Source organism: Martes martes, assembly GCF_963455335.1.
Source record: "Martes martes genome assembly, chromosome: 10".
NCBI lineage: Eukaryota > Metazoa > Chordata > Mammalia > Carnivora > Mustelidae > Martes > Martes martes.
Window position 1 is genome coordinate 77,319,429 of NC_137898.1, and position 20,606 is coordinate 77,340,034.

Below are 20,606 nucleotides of genomic sequence, written 5' to 3' on the forward strand. Positions count from 1 at the left end.
AGATCCTTCCCTTCAGAGGAAGCAGAGTCCTGCAGACACGTTGTTCTCAGACTTCCAGCCCCCAGCACTGTGAGGCAAGTAGTTTCTGTTGTTTAAGCCACTCAGTTTGTGGTCCTTTGTTAAGGGAGCCCTCACAAACTAACATTGAAAGGCATTAAAAATTTGAGAAAGGGAAGATAATGCTTCAGGTAGATATAAGGCTCAAATGCCCTGCATGAGGAGACGAAGGCAAAAACGCTGATGGTAAAAAGGTAGGGAGGTAGCTGGAGAGAACCACACCCAGGGATGAGCGATGGAGGCCTGGAGCAGGTGCATGGAGAAAGCCAGCCCAGAGGGAGGAAGTCCAGAGAAAAAAATTCCTAGTAAGAATGACTTTGGACAGCAATAGATAACGCTAGTCGTGATGTAAGATCTGGAAATACGAGATGGGCACCAAGGATTCTGCCATAATCCAACGTCCATTAGGAAATACTGTCAATAGATCCACAGATATAAAAAAATACAGAATATCATCAAGCTTAGTTGTTTGGCTTTGGAATAAAAGTCCTCAGTTGCAGCTCCATCATGCTCTCCGCCTAGGGTGTGACCTCTCTGAGTCTTGGTTTCCTCTTCATAAAATGAGGATCTCAGAATGACTGACTTCCTAAATTAGTAAGTATCACAGCTAGGATAAGAACTATACAAATACAGTAAACTCCTTCTACCACGCACATACCTATACTAGCAAGTGGCCAAGATCTACATTAGTGAAAAGGAACACCAGTCACATTTTAGAAGGTGTCACGATCTGCTTCGGTGACTTATTCATATTGTGATCCTTTGCTTCCCCTTTTCTATTCCTACGTGGACATGCATTTCCCTGCTCTAACTTTACCTCACCTGGGGCTTTGTATAGCACAGGGCTTCTCATACTTCACTGTATGTATGAATTGCCTGCAGATCTAGTTAAAATGCAGATTCTGATGCTGCCGATCTGGGGTTTATCCTGGCAGTCTGCATTTCTAACAAGTTCCCAGCTGATGCTGACGCTTTCTGACCTTCAGGCCATAATTTTGGAAGCAAGGGTGTGGATAACTGTTATGTTCACAGGTAAATGGGAATAATTTTGGATGAAGGGAGCTCTGACCCAGGAGTCCTGATTCCTTTGGATCAGACCTAGATCAGTTAAAGCAGCCCAAATAGCAGTGACAAAGAAAACCTGTGTGAAAGTTGCCTGCCCCAAGCTTGTGTCGGTGGCCAAACTATAGTATGATTTTTTTAAAAGATTTTATTTATTTATTTGAGGGGGGGGCATGAGCGGGGTGAGGGGCAGACGGAGAAGGAGAAGCATACTCCCTGCTGAGCAGGGAGCCCCAACATGGGGACTCCATTCCAAGGCTAGGCTTGATCCCAGGACCCTGAGATCATGACCTGAGCCAAGGGCAGACACTTAACTGACTGAGCCACCAGGGCGTCCTTGTAAGTATCATTTTTTCCCAGTTATTAATACTGACAACTTAGGTTTTTAAAAATGTGATCTTTACAAGTGCTCTCTAAGGTAGGATGGGTACTAACTTTCTTGGCCCAGAGAGTGCCCAATAAATGCTGGGTATCTACCCCCATTTTACAGATGGGTCTCAGAGAGATGAACTGTCAAGCAGGTGTTCAAACCCACATCACCTTCTTTCAGCTGCAAAACTCTTCCCACACCACCAGTCCTCCTCAACTGCTATGTGCTTTTCTGGGTTGCAAATAATCTCCTCCCCCCACCCCAATTTTTCATTTAAACTTCGTTCTCTTTTTAAGTATGGAAAAGTACATATGGTTAAGTACACATTAATGGCTTAAGAAACATCAGTACATTAATACATTATATATTAGCAATGTGCTAAGGAAAGACTTAAAATATGAAACAAAACCAATCAATTTCCCAAACTCTCCCCTCATTTCTCACTCTCCTAAAATAAATGGCCCAATTCCTCACCACCCCGGAACTACCCACACACCTTAAAATATACATATTTATAGCTTTTAAAAACCTTTCCCAGCTCATCTTTCCTCTTCCACTGGGCACTTTCAGTCTCACTGCTGGTGGCAGGTCTAAGGGATCCCTACTGAGATACCGTCATTTATTAAACTCTGGTGGGGTTTATGCCAGAAAGAGGGAGCAGTTGGGAGGCGGTCAGATGGTTAATTATTTCTGTTCTTGCAGGGATTCCTGTGATGTCTAAATGGGGCGTCTCTCTATCAGAAGGGGCCCCCAAATGTGGGGAGACAATCGGGTGGAAGTCGGTGGCATGGGAGGTGGAAGAACTCACCTGAGGCAGAACAAGGGAGACAGACGTTTATTGGATACACCCCAAGGGAGCAGTGGGCAGGACAGCAGAGAATATAATGTCTGCAAAGAGGCAGTGGGTAGGGGCTGTTTTTAAAAGGAGAAGAGGAGGAGTTATGGCAACGTATGGAATTCTGCCTTGTTTTGGTAATAACTGTGCCTGGTTGTAAGTAGCCCCTAGGTCCGTTAGGGCCTGTGGATATTTTTGAGGTGGCTCTCCTGATGGGGCTGTCTGTATTCAGCTGGTGGGGGGGGAGGTTGTCCCTGTGGACCCTCTCTACCTTCCATCACTAAAGCTTGTTTGCCTAAAAGCGCCCTCTATGATTCCCTTTATTCTGGATTTTACTGCAAGAGTTAGTGAGGGAATCCCCTCCTCCCCCTGCCCACCACCACTATAATGCCAGCCGCTCATACTGGATGGTTGTGGACAAAGACTCATGTGAACTCAGAACAGTGAAGCTCTCAGCATCTGAGAAATGTTGGAAACAGCTCCAATCTTAAAAGCCTCCAGCTGCATTTTGAGGAGGGGTAGCATCACACAGCAACCAATCACACTGAAGTCATCACTGTGTTGGGCAACTCTTCCTCTTGATTCCTGCCTACCAACATTCATTCCCAATGGTAGAACAATATTTAAGAAGGTAAGTGTAAATACCTCTCCCTAAGCCTACAAAATATAAAAGGACCTAATTAAAAATGAAACCCAGAACACCTATGAATACATAGAAAAAGGATTTTTTTTGCTTTTGCTTTTGTCTCCTGTGCTCTGAAATAAGTGTATTAAAATAAAAGCCAAAAAAACCTTAGCATTTACTACATGCTTTGTGCCAGGCATGTCTTAAGACCTTTAAATCTTACAACTGCCTTTTTAAAGATGAGGAAATTGACTTTTGGGGAGGTTCAGGAACTAGCTCAAGGGCCGAGTTGTTAAAGCAGATATTTAAATCCAGGCAGCTGGACTCGAGGTCCAAGATCTTAACTATTCTTTGATACTATTTGCCAAGATGCCCAGACGTTGTTTGCCTATGAGAATTTAAATATAAAACTATAGTCTTTTTCCATTTGCAAAAAGAAACAGAAACTCCTGTTCAAAGCAGTTTAAATAAAAAGAAGGATTTAATGGCTTCTATCACTAAGCTGGAGAGTGGGGTGAATCCAGGGACTTGAACACAGGATTCTCTGTGTTTGCAATGCATGTCAGTTTCATTCTTTCAGATTCTTTCAACATATGGGGGACTGCATGTTGGGAATCTTGCTGGGGAAGCTTCAGTTTCATATTCTAAGATTAGCCCAGAGAGGATAAAATTCATCCCTGCTGGCTCCAGTAAGAAAAATTCCTGTGAAAGATTCTGATTGGCCCAATGTAGCTCACGTGGCCTGGAGGGTTGGGACTACACTAAGAGAGAAAGTTACTAGAGAGAAAATACAACATAGCTGCTGTATTACATAACATGGCTATACCTCTTGGTAGCTTACAAAATGCTCTCATGATTCAACCACCTGTGAAGAGGGCACACGGTATTGTAGTACAAGTAGTATTAAAATAATGGTGATGGATTCAAGATGGCCACAAATTCTTTGTCACTCTCTCCATGGAGGGATGTGGTTCATCTCCCCTCACCGAAATCTGGGGGCTTGCCCTATGATATTTAACAAAATGAGGCTGAACTTACTGTAACTACTTATCGGTTTTGTCTTTGAAAGTCCCCGCACCTTCCACTTTCTTTCTCTGGGAAAGCGCACTTTGAGGATATTCCCTCTTTTTTTTTTTTTTTTAAAGATTTTATTTATTTATTTGACAGACAGAGATCACAAGTAGGCAGAGAGGCAGGCAGAGAGAGAGGGGGAGAAGCAGGCTCCCTGCTGAGCAGAGAGCCCGATGTGGAGCTCGATTCCAGGACCCTGGGATCATGACCTGAGCCAAAGGCAGAGGCTTTAACCCACTGAACCACCCAGGTGTCCCGAGGATATTCCCTCTTAAATCCAGCTAGTAAGAAATCAACCCACAAGGAAAGGCCACAAGAAGGCATTCCATTCAACGGTTCCAGCTGAGCTTTCAATTGACAGAGTCAATGCCAGCCATAAAGAGCAAACCATTGTGGATGGTCTAGTGTGGTTTGACTGACAACAACAGAGAATCAAAACAGAAACTAGGGCTCATTGGCCTAGTGTCCTGCAGCTAGAAATCTGAGTTGGGATCCTAAACCAGATGTTCTAACTCTAAGTCCACTGCACTTTCTTTGATTCCTTATTGCCTTCCATTAAAAACAGAACAAGCCTTAATTCAAAGTCTCCACTTGTAGAATTTCTGCCTAGGATGCAGGCTGAGGAAGGGGAGCGTATCATTCACTCAGCAAACATTTACAAAGATTTATGTGGACAGCAACTGAACAAATGCACTACTGGTTCTTGAGGAACTGAGTCTAATCAATGGAGAGCCCCATAAATAGCTCATTTCAATAAGAACTGATAAGTGCCATGATGGAAAACGTGCAGGGTGCTTTTGAAAAACAAGGTGGACACTAAACCTAGCCCACAGCCTGAAATAATGGGCACATCTTTTGTTGGGTGTAAGAGGGTATCTCTGAGTCTATGTTGAGGATGTTGAAGACTATATTTAGAATGAATACAATTGTCCATCAAGATAAATTTGAACTGGAAATGGGGAAGGCACACAGGGAGGAAATATTCTAGTATTTAGAATAAGGACAGGAATTCTAGCCCTGGTTCCACCCTTCACTTACATGCGCTTTTGGCCAAGTCACTGAATTCCCACTTAATTCATCTTTGTAGTTTGCAAAGGTGAGGTGGGGTCACACTATCTCTTCAGGTACTTGGACAGTTCCTTTCTCCAACTCCCTTTAAGTTTTGATGTTCCTTAGGGTTTGGTCCTTAGCTCATTGTTCTTCTCACTCTGCAAATCCTCACTAAGTGATCTTATCTACGATGGCTTTGGTTGTCACTCATATGGAAATGATACCCAAGTCTAAATGCCATCCCAGTTCTGTGTGCTATCACTGTAGTCATCCGCTTACTGCACATCACAAAATGTTCCACACCTAAGTAAAGTTCAGTATGTCCAGAGCTGAGCTCATCACCTTGCCCACTTAACTGACTCCCACTTCTGCTTTCTCCCTTGGTTGGTAGCACCACCTTTAACATTGTTAGTAGCCTGTGAGGTTAACTTCACTCTCAACTTTTCCCTCAACCTCACATGCAATCCTTTGTCAGTATTACTAGTTTTACCTCCTAAATATTTCTACAATTCGTCCTTTGTCTATAGCCCATAAATAGTTCATATTCAAAATATTCAAAGCTAAACTCGTTACTCCCCCTCCCCCCAAACCTGCTCCTATTCCTGAGTTCTAGCAGGATGTTATCCCCATCCACTCAGTTGCCAAATACAGAACTTAGGCATCATGGTTGATTTCTCCCTCTCCTTTGCTTTCCATAGCCAGGTAACTGCCAATTTCTGATGTTTGGCCTCGTTTGCGATCATCTTTCACTTCCTATGGTCGTATCCTAATTGGTTTCCCTGCCTTCAGCCTTCATAACCTCTGGCCTCTTCTCCACCACCATGCCAAATCTCATCACGTCAGCAACTCCCCCCTGCCCCCCATATTCTAATTCTTAGATTCTTGCCATGTTTTACCTCCAGGCTACAAAATCTAGGATGGGAGCCTTAATGGATTTATCCTTGTCTCCCCTGAACCTACCACACTGTACTTGGCACATACTAGTTGCTCAATCAATATGAACCTGCTCTCATCCCCTCTCTGATTATAGTTTACAGTAAACTGTGACATGGTGCAGATGTATCAGACCTCTGGAGGCACAGACTGTCACAATATGGTTCACTGCTGTACGAGCCGGAGCCCCTTGACGAACGCTATGAGACACTGACTGCAGAATAACAGAACCAAATGAATCCTACAGTCAATGCGCAAAAGGACACCTATCCCAAGGCATCTTCATAATAGGGCCTAAAACTAAAGTCACCCTCAATTCTCTGGGCAAATATTTCCCCCTTTCTGGACCTCTGTAAAGGAGGCACAGTGAGAGAGAGGCAGTAAACCCCAGAGCCTCGGCAGGTGTGAGAAATAATGGACCGCTACGTAGGGCTTGGCGTGTGCGCGGGCTTTTCCGGCGCGGCCGTCCCAGCGGCCCTCGCGGGAGGCGGGACTAGCCCGATTCCCGCCGCTTGGCCCCGCCATTGGCGGGCGGTTTGAATGACGGAAGTGACGGGAGCTTGGCGATGGCTGCCCCGCAGGCGCACAAACGGCTGTTGGGGAGCTGGTGAGCCGCGGGCGCCTGGGAGGTCTCCGTCTGAGCTGCGGTTCCTGATTCCGGGCCCCTGGTTTTCAGGTGAGTGACGGACGAGCCGGCTTCCCGTGGCCCGGGCGTGCACAACCTCCAGAAGTCCAGGAGCTGGGGGGTGTGCTCCCCAGGGAGGGGATGCCGTGAAGGCGCGGCGTCGGGAGCGCAGCACGGCCCGTGGTTCTGAGGCCTCGGCGCGGCCCGGGCCCTGGCTGGGGTCGGGCTGGCGGCGGTAAAGAATACGGGGAAGGGAGGTGCGTCCCGACGCAGACCGGCTGCTTGCTGGGAGAGGCTGCTCCCGGGTTTTAGGCGCGTGTGGCCTAGCGCGCGCTCCCCAGGTGGGGTCGCGCGGGGTCCTTGGGCTTCCTAACCGGGGCTGGCCGGGAGGGCCTCCGGGGCTGCTCCCGCAAGCGCTTCACGCGGCGTCCAGCCCACTCTTTCCCCAGGGCTCCCCGCCCACCTGCCGAACTTGTCCTGGAGCCGTTTAAGAGCACTGCCGGGAATTATTTCTTGCAGAGAGCGAGCATGCTTTTTTGCTCTCGCCTTTAATTTCTCAGGTAGTTAGTCCTGCCATAAGCTGAGCTTTTAAAACAGTGGGGAACATTTGAGTCCTTAATCCTTAAAGAGTATTTGGCAGTTTCATATTAAGTCACGTAATCATCAGAACAACCTGTTGGGTTAGATGTTGTGATTCCCATTATATGGTTTAAGAAAGCGACACTACAGTAACTTAAATGACTTGGTCAGTATTTTCCTGCTGTAAATGGTCGTGATGAGTCTTGAACAGAGGTCGTCTAAATTCAGTATTTTGTGATTGTGATATGCCAAGTGCTGTTTAATTCTCAGGACAAAATCTTAAAAGGTAAGTTAATATCATCTGTTACTGGGTAGTATTAATACACAGAATTTAAAAATCCATACTGATCTGAATAAATGGTTTGATAAATGAGAGAGGGAGCAGGGGAAGCTCTTCCTCACAGTAGGATTCCAGTTGGTAAGTGTAGAAGGAATAGTGAAAATAGAAAATGCTTTTTGGTAAATGCATCAAGACGTTAACATCACCAGTAGTATTAAGACACCATAACGTAATTTAGTGCACTGAAAAATGGTGCGTCATCACTTCTTTGGTGTTCTTGCTAAAAATTTGTAATCTCAGTCTAAGGACAAGAAAAGATCAAGCAGTCCAAATTGAGGGACATTCTACAAAGTAACTGGCCAGTATTCTTTAAAAGTCGGGAGGTTGAAAAGAAAGGCACAGACTGAAGAACTGTCCCAGATTAAAGAAGTCCAGGGAGACGTGACAATTTCGACAGCTGTGAGAATGTAATTCACAGACCTTCAGCTCCCATTTTCTGAAATCCGTTTGCATGGATGCTTCCCAAGGGCTGTTTTTGGCCAATGACTGAATGAATATGGCATGGACATTCAGGCAGGCCTATTCCTAAGAAACTAGGGACTCTCCCTTAACTCTGGGAGGTCTTACTAAAGATCTTACTGGGTAGTCATCTTCCCAACTTTCCCTTCTTCTGTTCAGTGACATATTTGCATGGAAGTCTGAATGCTCCCTCTTTTTACTAGCTCCCTCATTTTCCCTAACACAGGCATTTCTCCTAATAAAATCTTCGGGGGTTTAATCCTGTCTTGTCCTCTGCTTCTTAGAGGACCCAGAATAACACAACAGTCGAAAGCAATGGGTTGTCCTTGGATTGGGTCCTGGTCCAGAAAATGGACATTAGTGGCATACTTGACAAAATTTGAATAAAGTCTGTAGATTAGTTAGAAGTGTTGTGCTAGTGTCAGTTTCTTGGTTTTGATCATTGTGCTGTGATTGATGTTTAGAGAAGCTGGGGAAAGAGTAGATGGGAATTCTAAGTCTGAAATTATTTCCAAATAAGTTAAAAAAATTAAGGAAGTTATATGCAAGAGAAAAATTATTCTATTATATCTCAGGAGGTAAAAGTAACAAATCTGTGTTTCCTTATAATCCCCAAGCAAATGAGATGATAGATACTCACAACAATCTGAAAAGACAGGTTTTTTTCCCCTTTCTTATTGAGGTATAAACTTAAAACACAAATTTAAGTATCATTTGAGGAATTTTTACATATTTATACAGCTGTGTAATCATAACAGATCAAAATGCAGATCATCTCTAGCATCCCTGCAGGCTCATTTGTGCCCCCTTCTAGTCATTAACCTACAGAAAGGTGACCCCTGTTTTAACCCATGTCATCATGGATTAGTCTTGTGTGCTTGTTTTTGTACTTCGTGTAAATGGAATTTTACATTATATTCTCTTTTTGTCCTTTTTTCCCATGATACTTTGTCTATGAGATTTAGCAGGAATTAGTTCCGATAGTTTGAATATGAATTCAGAGACCTTCAGAAAAATTATTAAGACTGAATTTAATCTTGGTCATTTTCTCTTCTTTGTTCAGTCTTTCCTTATTCATCAATCCCCACTAGAAAAAGATACCAGTTTAAACAAATATTTCCTCATTCCACATGTTTTAGCATATCAGAAAGTTAGGAGCCATATGGAATAAGGAAACCAGATTCTTCTTTTGGATCTGGGATTAGATCCTGTCACTTAGGTCAAGTCCTTTAGCACAAGAGGCCTTTGATTCAAGACAGCCAGCACTTTACCTATGTTACTTACTGGAAAAGATTTTCAGATGCAAGCAATTATTTCTTTTGGGCAAAAGAGTCCAATTGTCCCTATTAGATAACTTTAAGTCCTTGTAGCCCAAAACAGTATCTGTCCATAGTATGTGAAATACTGCCTGATAGTTGTTATTTGTTAAATTAACTTGAGTATTAAAATAAAACTATAACCCCTGTCCTTCAGTTGTTAGGAATCTAGCTAGAAAAGTCACAGTGTAATTGATGAAAAATTAGGGCAAAGTAGTACCAAGACAGCATTAGATTGGTCCCCAAATTGAGTGTGAAGATAATGTGCATTCTGGGTGGGCAAGTCAGGAATGAGATGGTGGGTAGATGAAGCAAAAATTACTAGAGGACAGTTTCATGAATGAGTGGAGCTTCAGCTAGCTTCAGAAAGATGTAAGTATCCATGTTGTAATCTAGAGAGGAGAGTGAGAACATCTGAATGTCAGTGGCATTAATAGATCTGAGGACCTAAACACCTGACTCATGTGAGCAACACAATCATTCTCAGAAATTTTTAAAGTGGTCATTGATCTGAAACAATCATACCATTGTAATTATTAAAGAATTGTTGAGGGGTTGATGTGATTCCATATGATACAGTGACACGTGGTCATCAAGTTATAAACAATAGACTGGGAGTTGAAACTAGGGACTAGGAGCCCTTTGCAATTACAGCAGTCCTGTTGGTTGTGAACAAGTTCTCAAAGTTCTAAAGTGTAAAATTGTAATGCTGAAAACATTTATTCTTTGCTAAAACACTCTTTTTAAGTCTTTGTGCTTTTTTACATTTAATGTACTTAAGCTCTGGAAATCCCAGTGGGAAGTAAGTCAGGTCCCAGATACTGTAGGTAAACAACACTCTGCTGTCATGGGGCAAAAACTTTTTCAAGTAATTCTGGTTCACCCTCCACTTAATCCCTTCTCCCAGTTTGAGAATCATCGACTTAAGTGCTGAAGTTAATAATTGTAATTTGTAAATATAAGTTGGCCTTGCTTTACCCAAATTATTTTGTGTATATATAGTCCTTTAAATGTCAAGTAGTAAATGTATTTTAAACATTGTTCTGATCTTTGCTGCCCTGTTTTAATAGACTTTTTTTTTTTTTTTTTTAATTCAGAAACTTTCAAGTACCTGGAAATGAAAAGAAAGGTAGGGAATGCTGGCAAGCTGAGATTGAGTCCTAATGAGGAAGCTTACATTTTAAAGGAAGATTATGAAAGACGACGAAAGCTAAGATTGCTGCAGGTAAGATTCATCTGGAACAAGATTTCTAATTCTTCGTCTTCCCCAAATTATTAGTGTTTTTATTACAGTAGAGAGTTCTGAACGTTGCACTTAAAACCCTTTTCTGGTTGTTTAAGAGCCCTGGTTTTTGTGTACTAACAAGTTTAGGAAAATTTGAAAAAATGGGCTGAAATGGTAAACAGATGAAGAAGAGTTTGAGGATAGGGATTATTTGACTTGATAATTACTGGAAAATGGTTCTTTAAACATTTTTCCAGACTACGTGTTACTGATGAAGATTAGAGTACGAAGATAAGAATGGCTTTGAGGAAGACTTGCTGGAAAGATTATTAGTTGCTGTAACATTTATTAAGAAGTTGTAGATTATTTTCTAGAAGTCTTTTCAGAGTAAGATAGTTAAGCCCTTGTGAAGCATGTTTTAGGTGCCATTCTATCTAAAATTGGGGATGATGTACCACAAATATGAACTTCTCATCTGGCTCTACCTATACTTACCTGGGCTATAAAGTTTATTATTTTTAAATTTTTTTTAAGATTTCGTTAATATGAGAGAGAGTGAGCAAGGGAGAGAGAACACGAGTGGGAGGAGGGTCAGAAGGAGAGGGCGGAAACAGACTCCCCACTGGGCTGGGGAGCCTGACACGGGGCTTGATCTCATGACCTGAGCCAAAGGCAGCTGCTTAACCGTCTGAGCTGCCCAGGCACCCCTAGGCTATAAATTTTATTGAACATCCTTACCTATTTAAGCTCTTACCAGTTATTACAATGATAATGGTAGTCCTGTTGGTGCTTGGGTTGAGGAGGAGAAGACAATAGCTAATAAGTTAGAGAACTTTAGAAGTAGTCTTGAGATTTTAACTTTTTTACATCGCTTGATTTTCTACTTCACGTAGGCCTTATCTAATATGACTATTCGGGAGAATTGATACACCTGAGGAGAATTCATTTAAGTTCCTATTTCCAAATAGCTTTCCAAAAAAACTTGAAGTAAGCCTCTTTTCATATAATCTGTTAAATATGCATTCTTTAGGTTCGAGAACAAGAAAGGGGTATCGCTTTACAGATAAGAGAAGACATAAAACAGAGGAGAAATCAGCAATTAACTCGTTTGGCAGAGGAACTAAGGACAGAATGGAAAGAATCACAAACTCAGAAAATAAAGAACTTGGAAAAGCTATATTTGGCAAGTTTAAGAAGTATGGGAGAGGGACACCAACATGCCAAAGAAAATGTGAGTGAGTGCTTATTTGACTACCTGTCTGGTAGTGGTATGAGTAAAAAGTAAGTTGTTTGTGGTATGCATGCATGTATGGATTTGTTTTGGCCAGTCTGAACTTCTTTATGTTTTCTATGATTATTTTTTTTAATTATAGTTGACATTCAGTATTATACTAATTTCAGGTGCACAACATAGTGGTTCAGCAATTATATACATTATGCAGTGCTCATCCTGATAAATGAAGTTACCAGCTGTCAACATACAAAGTTATTACAATACTGTTGACTATATTCCCTATGCTGTGCTTTCCATTCCTGTGACTTATTTCAAAGCGAGAAGTTTGTACCTCTTAATCCCCTTCACCTATTTCACCCATCCTCTGTCTGCTCACCTTTGACAACCACCAGTCATTCTCTGTTAGTTGGTTTCTGTTTTTTTGTTTGTTCGTTAATTTTGTTTTTCACAAGTGAAGTCATAAGGTATTTGTCTTTCTCTGAATTATTTTACTGAGCACATTACCTATAAACTCCATCCATACTGTTGCAGATGGCAAGATCTTATTTTTTTTTTTATGACTGAGTGATACTCCATTGTATATATACACACCTTATCTTCTTTATCTGTATATCTGTCGATGGACACTTGGGCTGCTTCCATAATTTGGCTATTATAAATAATGCTGCAACAAACATGGGGGTGCAGGGTCACCTGTGTGGCTCAGTTGGTTAAGTGTCTGCGTTTGGCTCAGGTTATGATCCCAGGATACTGGGATCAAGCCCGGCTTCCCACTTCGGCTTCTTCGGGCTTTCTGCTTAGTGAGGAGTGTGTTTCTTCCTCTGCCTCTGCCCTTGCCCCTCAAATAAATAAATAAAATCTTTAAAAAAAAAATATGGAGGTGCATATATCTTTTCAAATTAGTGTTTTCATTTTTGGGGGGTGAATACCCAGCAGTAAAATTACTAGGTCGTTTGGTATTTTTATTTTTAATTTTTTGAAGAACCTCTGTACTGTTTTCCACAGTGGCTGCACCAATTTACATTTCCACCAACAGTGCAGAGGATTCCCTTTTCTCTATGTCCTCACCAGCACTTGTTACTACTTTTTCTTTTTTTTTTTTGACAGAGAGAGAGAGAGAGAGAGAGAGAGATCACAAGTAGACAGAGAGGCAGGCAGGGAGAGAGGTGGGAGCAGGCTCCCTGCTGAGCAGAGAGCCCATTCGGGGCTTGATCCCAGGACCCTGAGATCATGACCTGAGCCGAAGGCAGAGGCTTAACCCACTGAGCCACCCAGGTGCCCTCTTCTCTCTTCTTTTTAATGGAATAGTTTGAGAAGGGGTCAGTATTAACTTTTTAAAATGTTCGATAGAATTCACTGGAAGTCATCTCATCCTTGATCTTTATTTATTGGGAGTTTTTTTTATTATTGAGTCAGTTTTATTGCTTGTCATCAGTCTGTTCATATTTTCAATTTCTTCTTGATTCAATCTTGGAAGATCGTTTCTGGGAATTTATCCATTTTTTTCTAGGTTGTCCAATTTGTTGGTGTATTACTTTTCATAGCAGTCTTTTCTAATCCTTTGTTTTTCTGTGGCATAACTTCTCTTTCAAATTTTATTTTTATTTTTTCATTTTATTTTATGTTACTTTTTAAATATTTATTTATTTGACAGAGAGAGACACTGCGAGAGAGGGAACACAAGCAGGGGAAGTGGGAGAGGGAGACCAGGCTTCCTGCTGAGCAGGGAGCCTGATGCAGATTGATCCCAGGACCCTAGAATCATGACCTGAGCCATAGGCATTTATCGACTGAGCCACCAGCCTATCAAATTTTATTTGAATGAACTTTTTTCTTGATGAGTCTGACAAAATGTTTCTCAATTATGTCTCTCTTTTCAAAAAAACAAGCTTAGTTTCATTGATCTTGTTTATTTTTTTTTTCTTTAATCTCTGTTTGATTTGTTTCCATCCTTATCTTGATTTCCTTCCCTTTACTAACTTTGGGCTTTGCTGCTTGTTTTTAGTTCCTTTAGATATAAGTTTGGTTACTTATTTGAGATTTTTTTCTTATTTCTTGAGAGAGGCCCATATTGCTATAAACTTCCCTCTTAGAACTGGTTTTTCCATATCCCAAAGAATTTGGACCATTGTGTTTCCATTTTCATTTGTTTGTTTCTATGTTTTTTTTTTAATTTCTTTGATTTCTTTGTTACCCTTTGTTGTTTAATAGCATGTTATTTTCCATTTGTTTGGTGGGGTTTTTTTTCCTTCAGTTTATTTCTTAAAGATTTTATTATTTATTTATTTATTTAATTTGACAGAGAGAGAGGGAACACAAGCAGAGGGAGTAGGAGAGGGAGAAGCAGGCTTCCTGCTGAGCAGGGAGCCCGATGTGGGGCTGGATCCCAGGACCTTGGGATCATGACCTGAGCCAAAGGCTGGCTGAGACACCCGGGTGCCCCTCAGTATTTTTCTTGTAATTGATTCCTAGTTCCATACTGTTGTGGTTGGAAAAGCTCCTATTATGATTTAACTTCTTAAATTTATTGAGACTGTTTTGTGCCCCAACGTGTGTTCTATCCTGGGGGATGTTCCATGTGCACTCAAAAAGAATGTGTATTCTACAGTTTTTCTTGGGGAGGGTGGGGGTGGGATGGAATGTAATCTCTGTATATTTTAAGTCCATCTATCTGGATGATCTGTGAATGTAAGTGGCTGTTTAAGTCTCCTACTATTGTATTACTGTCACTTTTTCCCTTTTATGTCTGTTAATATTTGCTTTATGTATTTAAGTGTTCCTATGTTAAGTGCCTAGATATTTACAGTTGTTACAGCCTCTTGTTGGGTTAATCACTTTTTACTATGTAGTATCTTTCTTTGTCTCTTGGTATAGTCTGTTTTAAAGTCTGTTTTGGTCTGATATAGGTATTGTTGCCCTGGCTTTATTTATTTATTTATTTTAATTTCCATTTGTATAGAGTATCTTTGTCCAGCCCTTGACTTTTAGTCTGTATGTCTTTAGGTCCAAAGTTGGTCTCTTATAGGCAGCATGTAGATGGGTCATAGTTTCTATCCATTTTTTCACCCTCTTTTTGATTAGAACATTTTCTTCATTTACATTTAAAGAAATTATATTGATAGGTACATACTTATTGCCATATTGTTGTTTTCTGATTGTTTTTGTAGTTCTGTGTTCCTTTCCTTTTCTCTTGCTCTCTTCCTTTGTGTTTTGATGACTTTCTTTAGTGTTAATGCTTGGATTTCTTTCTCTGTGTGTCTATTGTAGGTTTTTCGTTTGTGGTTATCAGGTTCATACATAGTGTCCTATGTATATAACAGTCTATATTAAGTTGATGGTTGCTTAAGTTTCGTTGTAAAAGCACTACATTTTTACTGCCCATTTCATATTTTCTGTATGTGAGGTAGTATTTTACATCTTTTTATTTTGTGTGTCCCCTAAGTATTGTAGATACAACTGATGCTTCTACTTTTATCCTTTAATCTTTATACTAGCTTTATAAATGATTGTTCTACTACCTTTACAATATATTTGCTTTTACATTGGAATTTTTTCCTTTTATAGTTTTCTCACTTCTAGTTATGGCCTTCTTTTTCACTTAAGTCCTTTTAACATTACTTGCAAGGCTGGTTTCATGATGATGATTTAATTGTTGACATTTTAATTATGTGTCTTGGTGTGTGACTCCTTGGTTTAATGTTATCAGTTGCTCTCTTGTGCTTCCTGGACCTGGAAGTCTATTTACTTCCCCAGGTTAGGAAAGTTTTCAGCCACTGTTTGTTCAGATACGTTTTCTGCCCCTTTATTCGCCTCTGGGATCCCTATAATGTGAATGCTATTACACTTGCTGGTGTCTCAGGTCCCTTAACTTACTCTCATTTTCTAATTTATTTATTTTTTTTTAATTTTTGCTGTTTAGCTTGGGTGCTTCCCATTACCCTGTTTTGCAGCTTACTGATTGATTCTTCCGCATCCTTTAACTTACTGTTGATTCCCTCTAGTGTATTTTTCATTTCAGTTACTGTATTCTCCAGCTCTGGTTTTTGTTGTTGTTGTTGTTGTTTTGGTTGTTTTTTTCCTCTCTTTGTTTAAGTTCTCACTGAATTCATCCACTCTTAAATCTGGGGAGCATCTTTCTCACCATTACTTTTAACTCATTACCAGGTATATTGCCTATCTCCATTTTGTTTAGTTCTTTTTCTGCGGTTTTGCTTTGTTCTTTGATTTGGAACATATTCCTCTGTCTCCTCATTTTGTCTGACTTTCTGTGTTTGTTTCTGGGAATTAGGTGGAACAGCTCCCTCTCCTGGTCTTGAGGGAGTGGTCTTAGGTAGGAATGTCCCCAGTGTAGACTGAGTGTGGCTGGTAGCTTTGGCTAGCGAGTGGAACTCCTACAGTCATGGGACAGGGCCAGGTGTGCTGCGCTGTGGGACCACCCTGATGGGACAACTAGAGTGGGCTTGGGCATGGACCAGGGATCTCATGTGCTCTCAGCTGGGGCCATACTAGCAAGATGACTAAACTGGAGCAGGCTGGGGTTCCTGGGGTGCTCCGTGTTGGCGCTGCCCTGGCAGACATGCCTCAACTTTTTGGTGTATTCATGTATTACGGTAATACTGCTGGATGCATTTCCGAGTAAGAGTCACTGTCTTCATGTGGTGTTTAAAGTGGAACTATTTTCTCTAGTCCTTAACTATCTGGGTAAATAAAACAACTTTCTGAACCAAAAATTGATTGTTTTAAGCATTTTGGACAGATTCATTGGGGTGAATTCAGATTTCCCATTTTATTATGATTCTTCATACCTCTAAGACGTGTGTAGTTGAATGTTATGTATTCACTTGTATTTCATGCACAAATAGTAAAAATTCTTTAATGACTTTCAGAAAGACAAAGTAGAACTTTAACACTGTTCCCTGACCATGTTTTGTTTATTGTGAGTCATGGTTGGAAAAGACTAGATTGTGTTCCTAGAGATAGTTGCACAAAATAAGCAGCCTAGTTCCAAAGAAGGCAGGTCTTTGATATCAAACAATTAGTGAGGAAAATAAGTATCTTTAAGAAACCTGTTCTTGCTCCTTGGGTTTACTCTGTTTTTAGTAATAGCCTTAGGTTGTGGCATCTGGTTTTTATAGTGTTACTTATGCCACCATTAAGTTTGTGCTTCAGTGAGTGGAGGGAGTATTGAGTACCTATCAATATAATTTCTTTAAATGTAAGTAAACAATGTTTCAATCAAAAAGACAGGGTGAGAAAATGGATAGAAACTATGACCCATCTATACAGTTTCAATGAAGAAACTGCTTCAGTGCAGTTTCTCAAACTTCAGTTATTTGAATACCTTTGTGATTTTGCCTTGACTAGAGAAGCACCGATATTACTTACATGTTTGGCATTTTAATCTTGTTTAACATGACATTTTAAGTAATATATATTTTTAGGAACCTGATTTGAATGCTCTGGCATGGCGGGCAGCAGAAAGAAGAAGGAAAGCAGAAATGAGGCATAAAGAAGCTCTGAAATTACAAAAGAATAAAAAAGAAGAACTAGCAAAACAAAAAACCTGGTAAAGTAATAATGAAATTTAGCCCACTGAAACATGATATGGCTAGAAGTAGAGAGCATACTGGGTACTGTTAAACATGATTATTAAATACAAGTCATTATGGTATATCCATTGGTTTGTTAAACTTGGTTTGAAAAATAATAGTGGAGGTGTGGTTTACTGCGGTGCACAAAGTAACAGGTGAGCTTTCTCTTCTCCAATGACTTTAGCAATTACTTAGTTTCTGGAGAAATGTATGGCTAGCTCAAAATACATGTTCCCCAGCTGTCTGCCTCTGATGTAAAAGAAAGAAAGAAAGAAAGATAGATCAGTGCAATTAAGAACATGAAAAGAGGTTTAGACTCTTGGCAAATCATTTTTGCATGTTGTAAAGTTGGTGGAGCCTATTACCAGTCCACAATGGTCATTTTATACGGTGACCCATCTTTATCAACATTTCTCGTTTTTACACTGCACTATTCTAAATGAAGAAACATTAGATATTTATTGGGTCAGTTTCACCGTAGGTCCTTATGTCTTTAAAGATACACTTCTTTTACTTGGTACACATTTTCTTACATGTCCAGTGTGTATAGATTGTTTTTTAAAGAGCATATTGAGCCTGTGGGATCAGGCTGGAGGATTTCTTGATATCCTGTGGCTTTTATATTTTAGCCCTGATAGTTGTGATCTAATATTACCTGAGACATTAATTTAGGGTATCTCTTGTCTTTCAAGGCATATAACAGCTCGAAAGGAAGCACTGCTTGTGGAAAAGGAGAGATCGGCCAAAATTACAAGTCTGCCACCGCCACCTCCAGCTCTTTTTGAGGTGAATTACTTTGAGTGTTGAGAAGAACTAGGTTATAATACTTCTTCTTTACTATTAGAATTCAGTGCAGCTCAAAATTTCATTTGTTTAAACTTAATTTTTAAGCTTACAGGTAACACATGAATATGTCTGGAGTATTTAAAAATAATCCTAGATATCATTTTGCCCTCTCTTTAGTGTATATCTCTGATGTGTAAGTACTTTTTATAAAAGCACAGTACTAATATTCCTGATACCTAATATTCAGTCTTTATTTAGTTTTCACCAATTGTCTTAATTTATTTTAGTTGTTTCAAAAACCATGTTTGACTTTTTAAAAACTATAACTGGCTTGGTCTTTTTTTTTAATGCCCTTTATTTACAGAGGAAAAAACTAGATTATTTGCACTATCGACTTTTTCACATTCAAGACTTGGGTTTTGTAAATAGTCATTACTTCACAGGTAAAGAAATTAGGGTCAGATAAATTTACACAAGATTAATTATAAAGTGGATGGGAGAAGTCTGTTTCTCTGTGGGAGTAATATGTGTGCTTTTGTGATTTGGAACTTATTTTTAAAAAGACATTTATTGAGTAAAGTGGAAATTAATTTTAAAAGGTATTGCTTCTTTTGTTTCATAATAGCTTGTTGTAGTTATTGAAATGGCTATCTGGATGAGTCTCACAGTTACATAGTTATTTTTATCTAAAAAATGGAAGTAAAAAAACCCCATAAATATAGGGATATCTGATTTCACTGTATATACAAGTATATTTTCTGTAGGTAAGATCAGCATAAGTACCAGATATTGCCTTAAGCCTTTCATTTTGTCAGCCTTCCCATTTTTATGTGGAGCCATCTGCCATGCCGACATTTGATGCAAGATTCAAATGGGAGAGTCAGCTTTCAGTCACTCCCTCGGTATGGTGTTAAAAGGCAAGCAGTACTTTATCCATGATGCCTTTTGATTTCCTTTGCTGTAATTCCTAATGTGCCTATCAAGCCAGGGTCACATATTTACATAAAGCAAATAAGAAATCTGCATAAGTGCAAGTATGAATTATGTGCAAATGTTTAGTTGTACTTTTTTTCCCCAACTTTTTATTATGAAAATTTTCAATATACAGAGAAATTAAAAGGAAAACACAGTGAATAGTTGTTTACATCTATACATGTGTATAGATTTCAAATAGTATAAATATATGTATAGATTTCAAATAGTATAAACGTATACATTTGAATGTAAATTGTGGAGATGACATTTCACCCTGAATACTTCATTATACTCCTTATTATAAGAATAAGGACATTCTCTTATGCAACCACAGTATTAAGCTAAGGAAATTAACATTGATTTCTTAATACCACTTAATATGCAGTCCATAATCAAGATCTCCAGTTGTCCCTAAGTTGTTTTATTTTACAACTTCTTTCCTTTTTAAACCAGAATCCAGCTGGGCTTCACCCATTGCTTCTGCTTGTCTTGTCTTACTCTCTCTCAGTATAGAACATTATCTCACGCAACCATAGTCAGCTTTTTTAATTTCAGACTCTTTGAAGAGACTAGTCTCTCATATTCTGTATTTGTCTCATTTGGCTATGGTGGTGACTACAAGACATCTCTATCATAAAGGTATATTTTTCTCTTTTCAATGACCGATTAATCTGGGAGGTCATGCTTTGGCACCAGGCAGGTATCTACCATCCTTCTACATTTATCCATTGTCCTACTTCTGTTTGGAAAAAGAAAAGACAACTTTCTCATCACTGGGCATGCAGCACCATAACCAAGCGATCAAACTTAGAATCCGTAATAGGGGAGCAATTCGCCACCGTGCCTCCTTCTGTGGTGCGGTGTACAGCATCCCTGAGTTCCTGGTCTTGCCTTAATATGATCTAGCTTTTAAACCTAGATTCCAGGTAATGAAAATAGAGCCCATGTAGAGAAAAATGAATAAGGATAACTGATTAAGTACAAAATTATTTTTATTGGGTCCGGCTTTAATTGAAAATACTGTTAACCTAATAATCCATTGTCTATGGTCCTTTTTCAGAACATTGAACTAAAGAGAACTTCTAATGTGAAAACTGGTAGATCCACCTATCATCATCTTTGCACTTTTGTGAGCAGAGAGACGGACACAGAGCAGGTGATTGACTTATAGTTGTTTACAGTCCTCACTTTGTTTCTCTGTTCATTGAAGTGAGTTATATCTATACATGTTCTCTGTGAAAAATTTGGAACTATACATATAAGCATAAGCCATAGGAAAAACGACTACAGTTCCATCACCTGAAAGTAATGTGAATAATACATTAATGAATTCATTATGGCCTTTATGTATAAACATACTTTTCAAAACATAATTTTTATAGGCATTTAATATCTCATCATAGATTTAACCATTGTTCTTTTGTTCATTTCTTTTTGTTTCTGTAAATATTGCAAACATAATCTTGTACATTT

General features: G+C 39.7%; 1 protein-coding gene across 1 annotated transcript in view; it reads left to right on the forward strand.

Moving 5' to 3' along the window:
- The first annotated feature begins 6,523 nt into the window (after positions 1-6,523).
- Positions 6,524-20,606, forward strand: part of CEP295 (centrosomal protein 295) — a 57,161-nt gene continuing 43,078 nt past the window's right edge. Inside the window, exons 1-6 of the mRNA XM_080816684.1 lie at positions 6,524-6,679; positions 10,420-10,547; positions 11,578-11,778; positions 17,223-17,347; positions 18,065-18,158; positions 20,194-20,289. Coding sequence (XP_080672810.1) covers positions 6,544-6,679; positions 10,420-10,547; positions 11,578-11,778; positions 17,223-17,347; positions 18,065-18,158; positions 20,194-20,289 — 780 coding nt within the window. The 5' untranslated portion in view covers positions 6,524-6,543. The remainder of the gene's footprint in view (positions 6,680-10,419; positions 10,548-11,577; positions 11,779-17,222; positions 17,348-18,064; positions 18,159-20,193; positions 20,290-20,606) is intronic.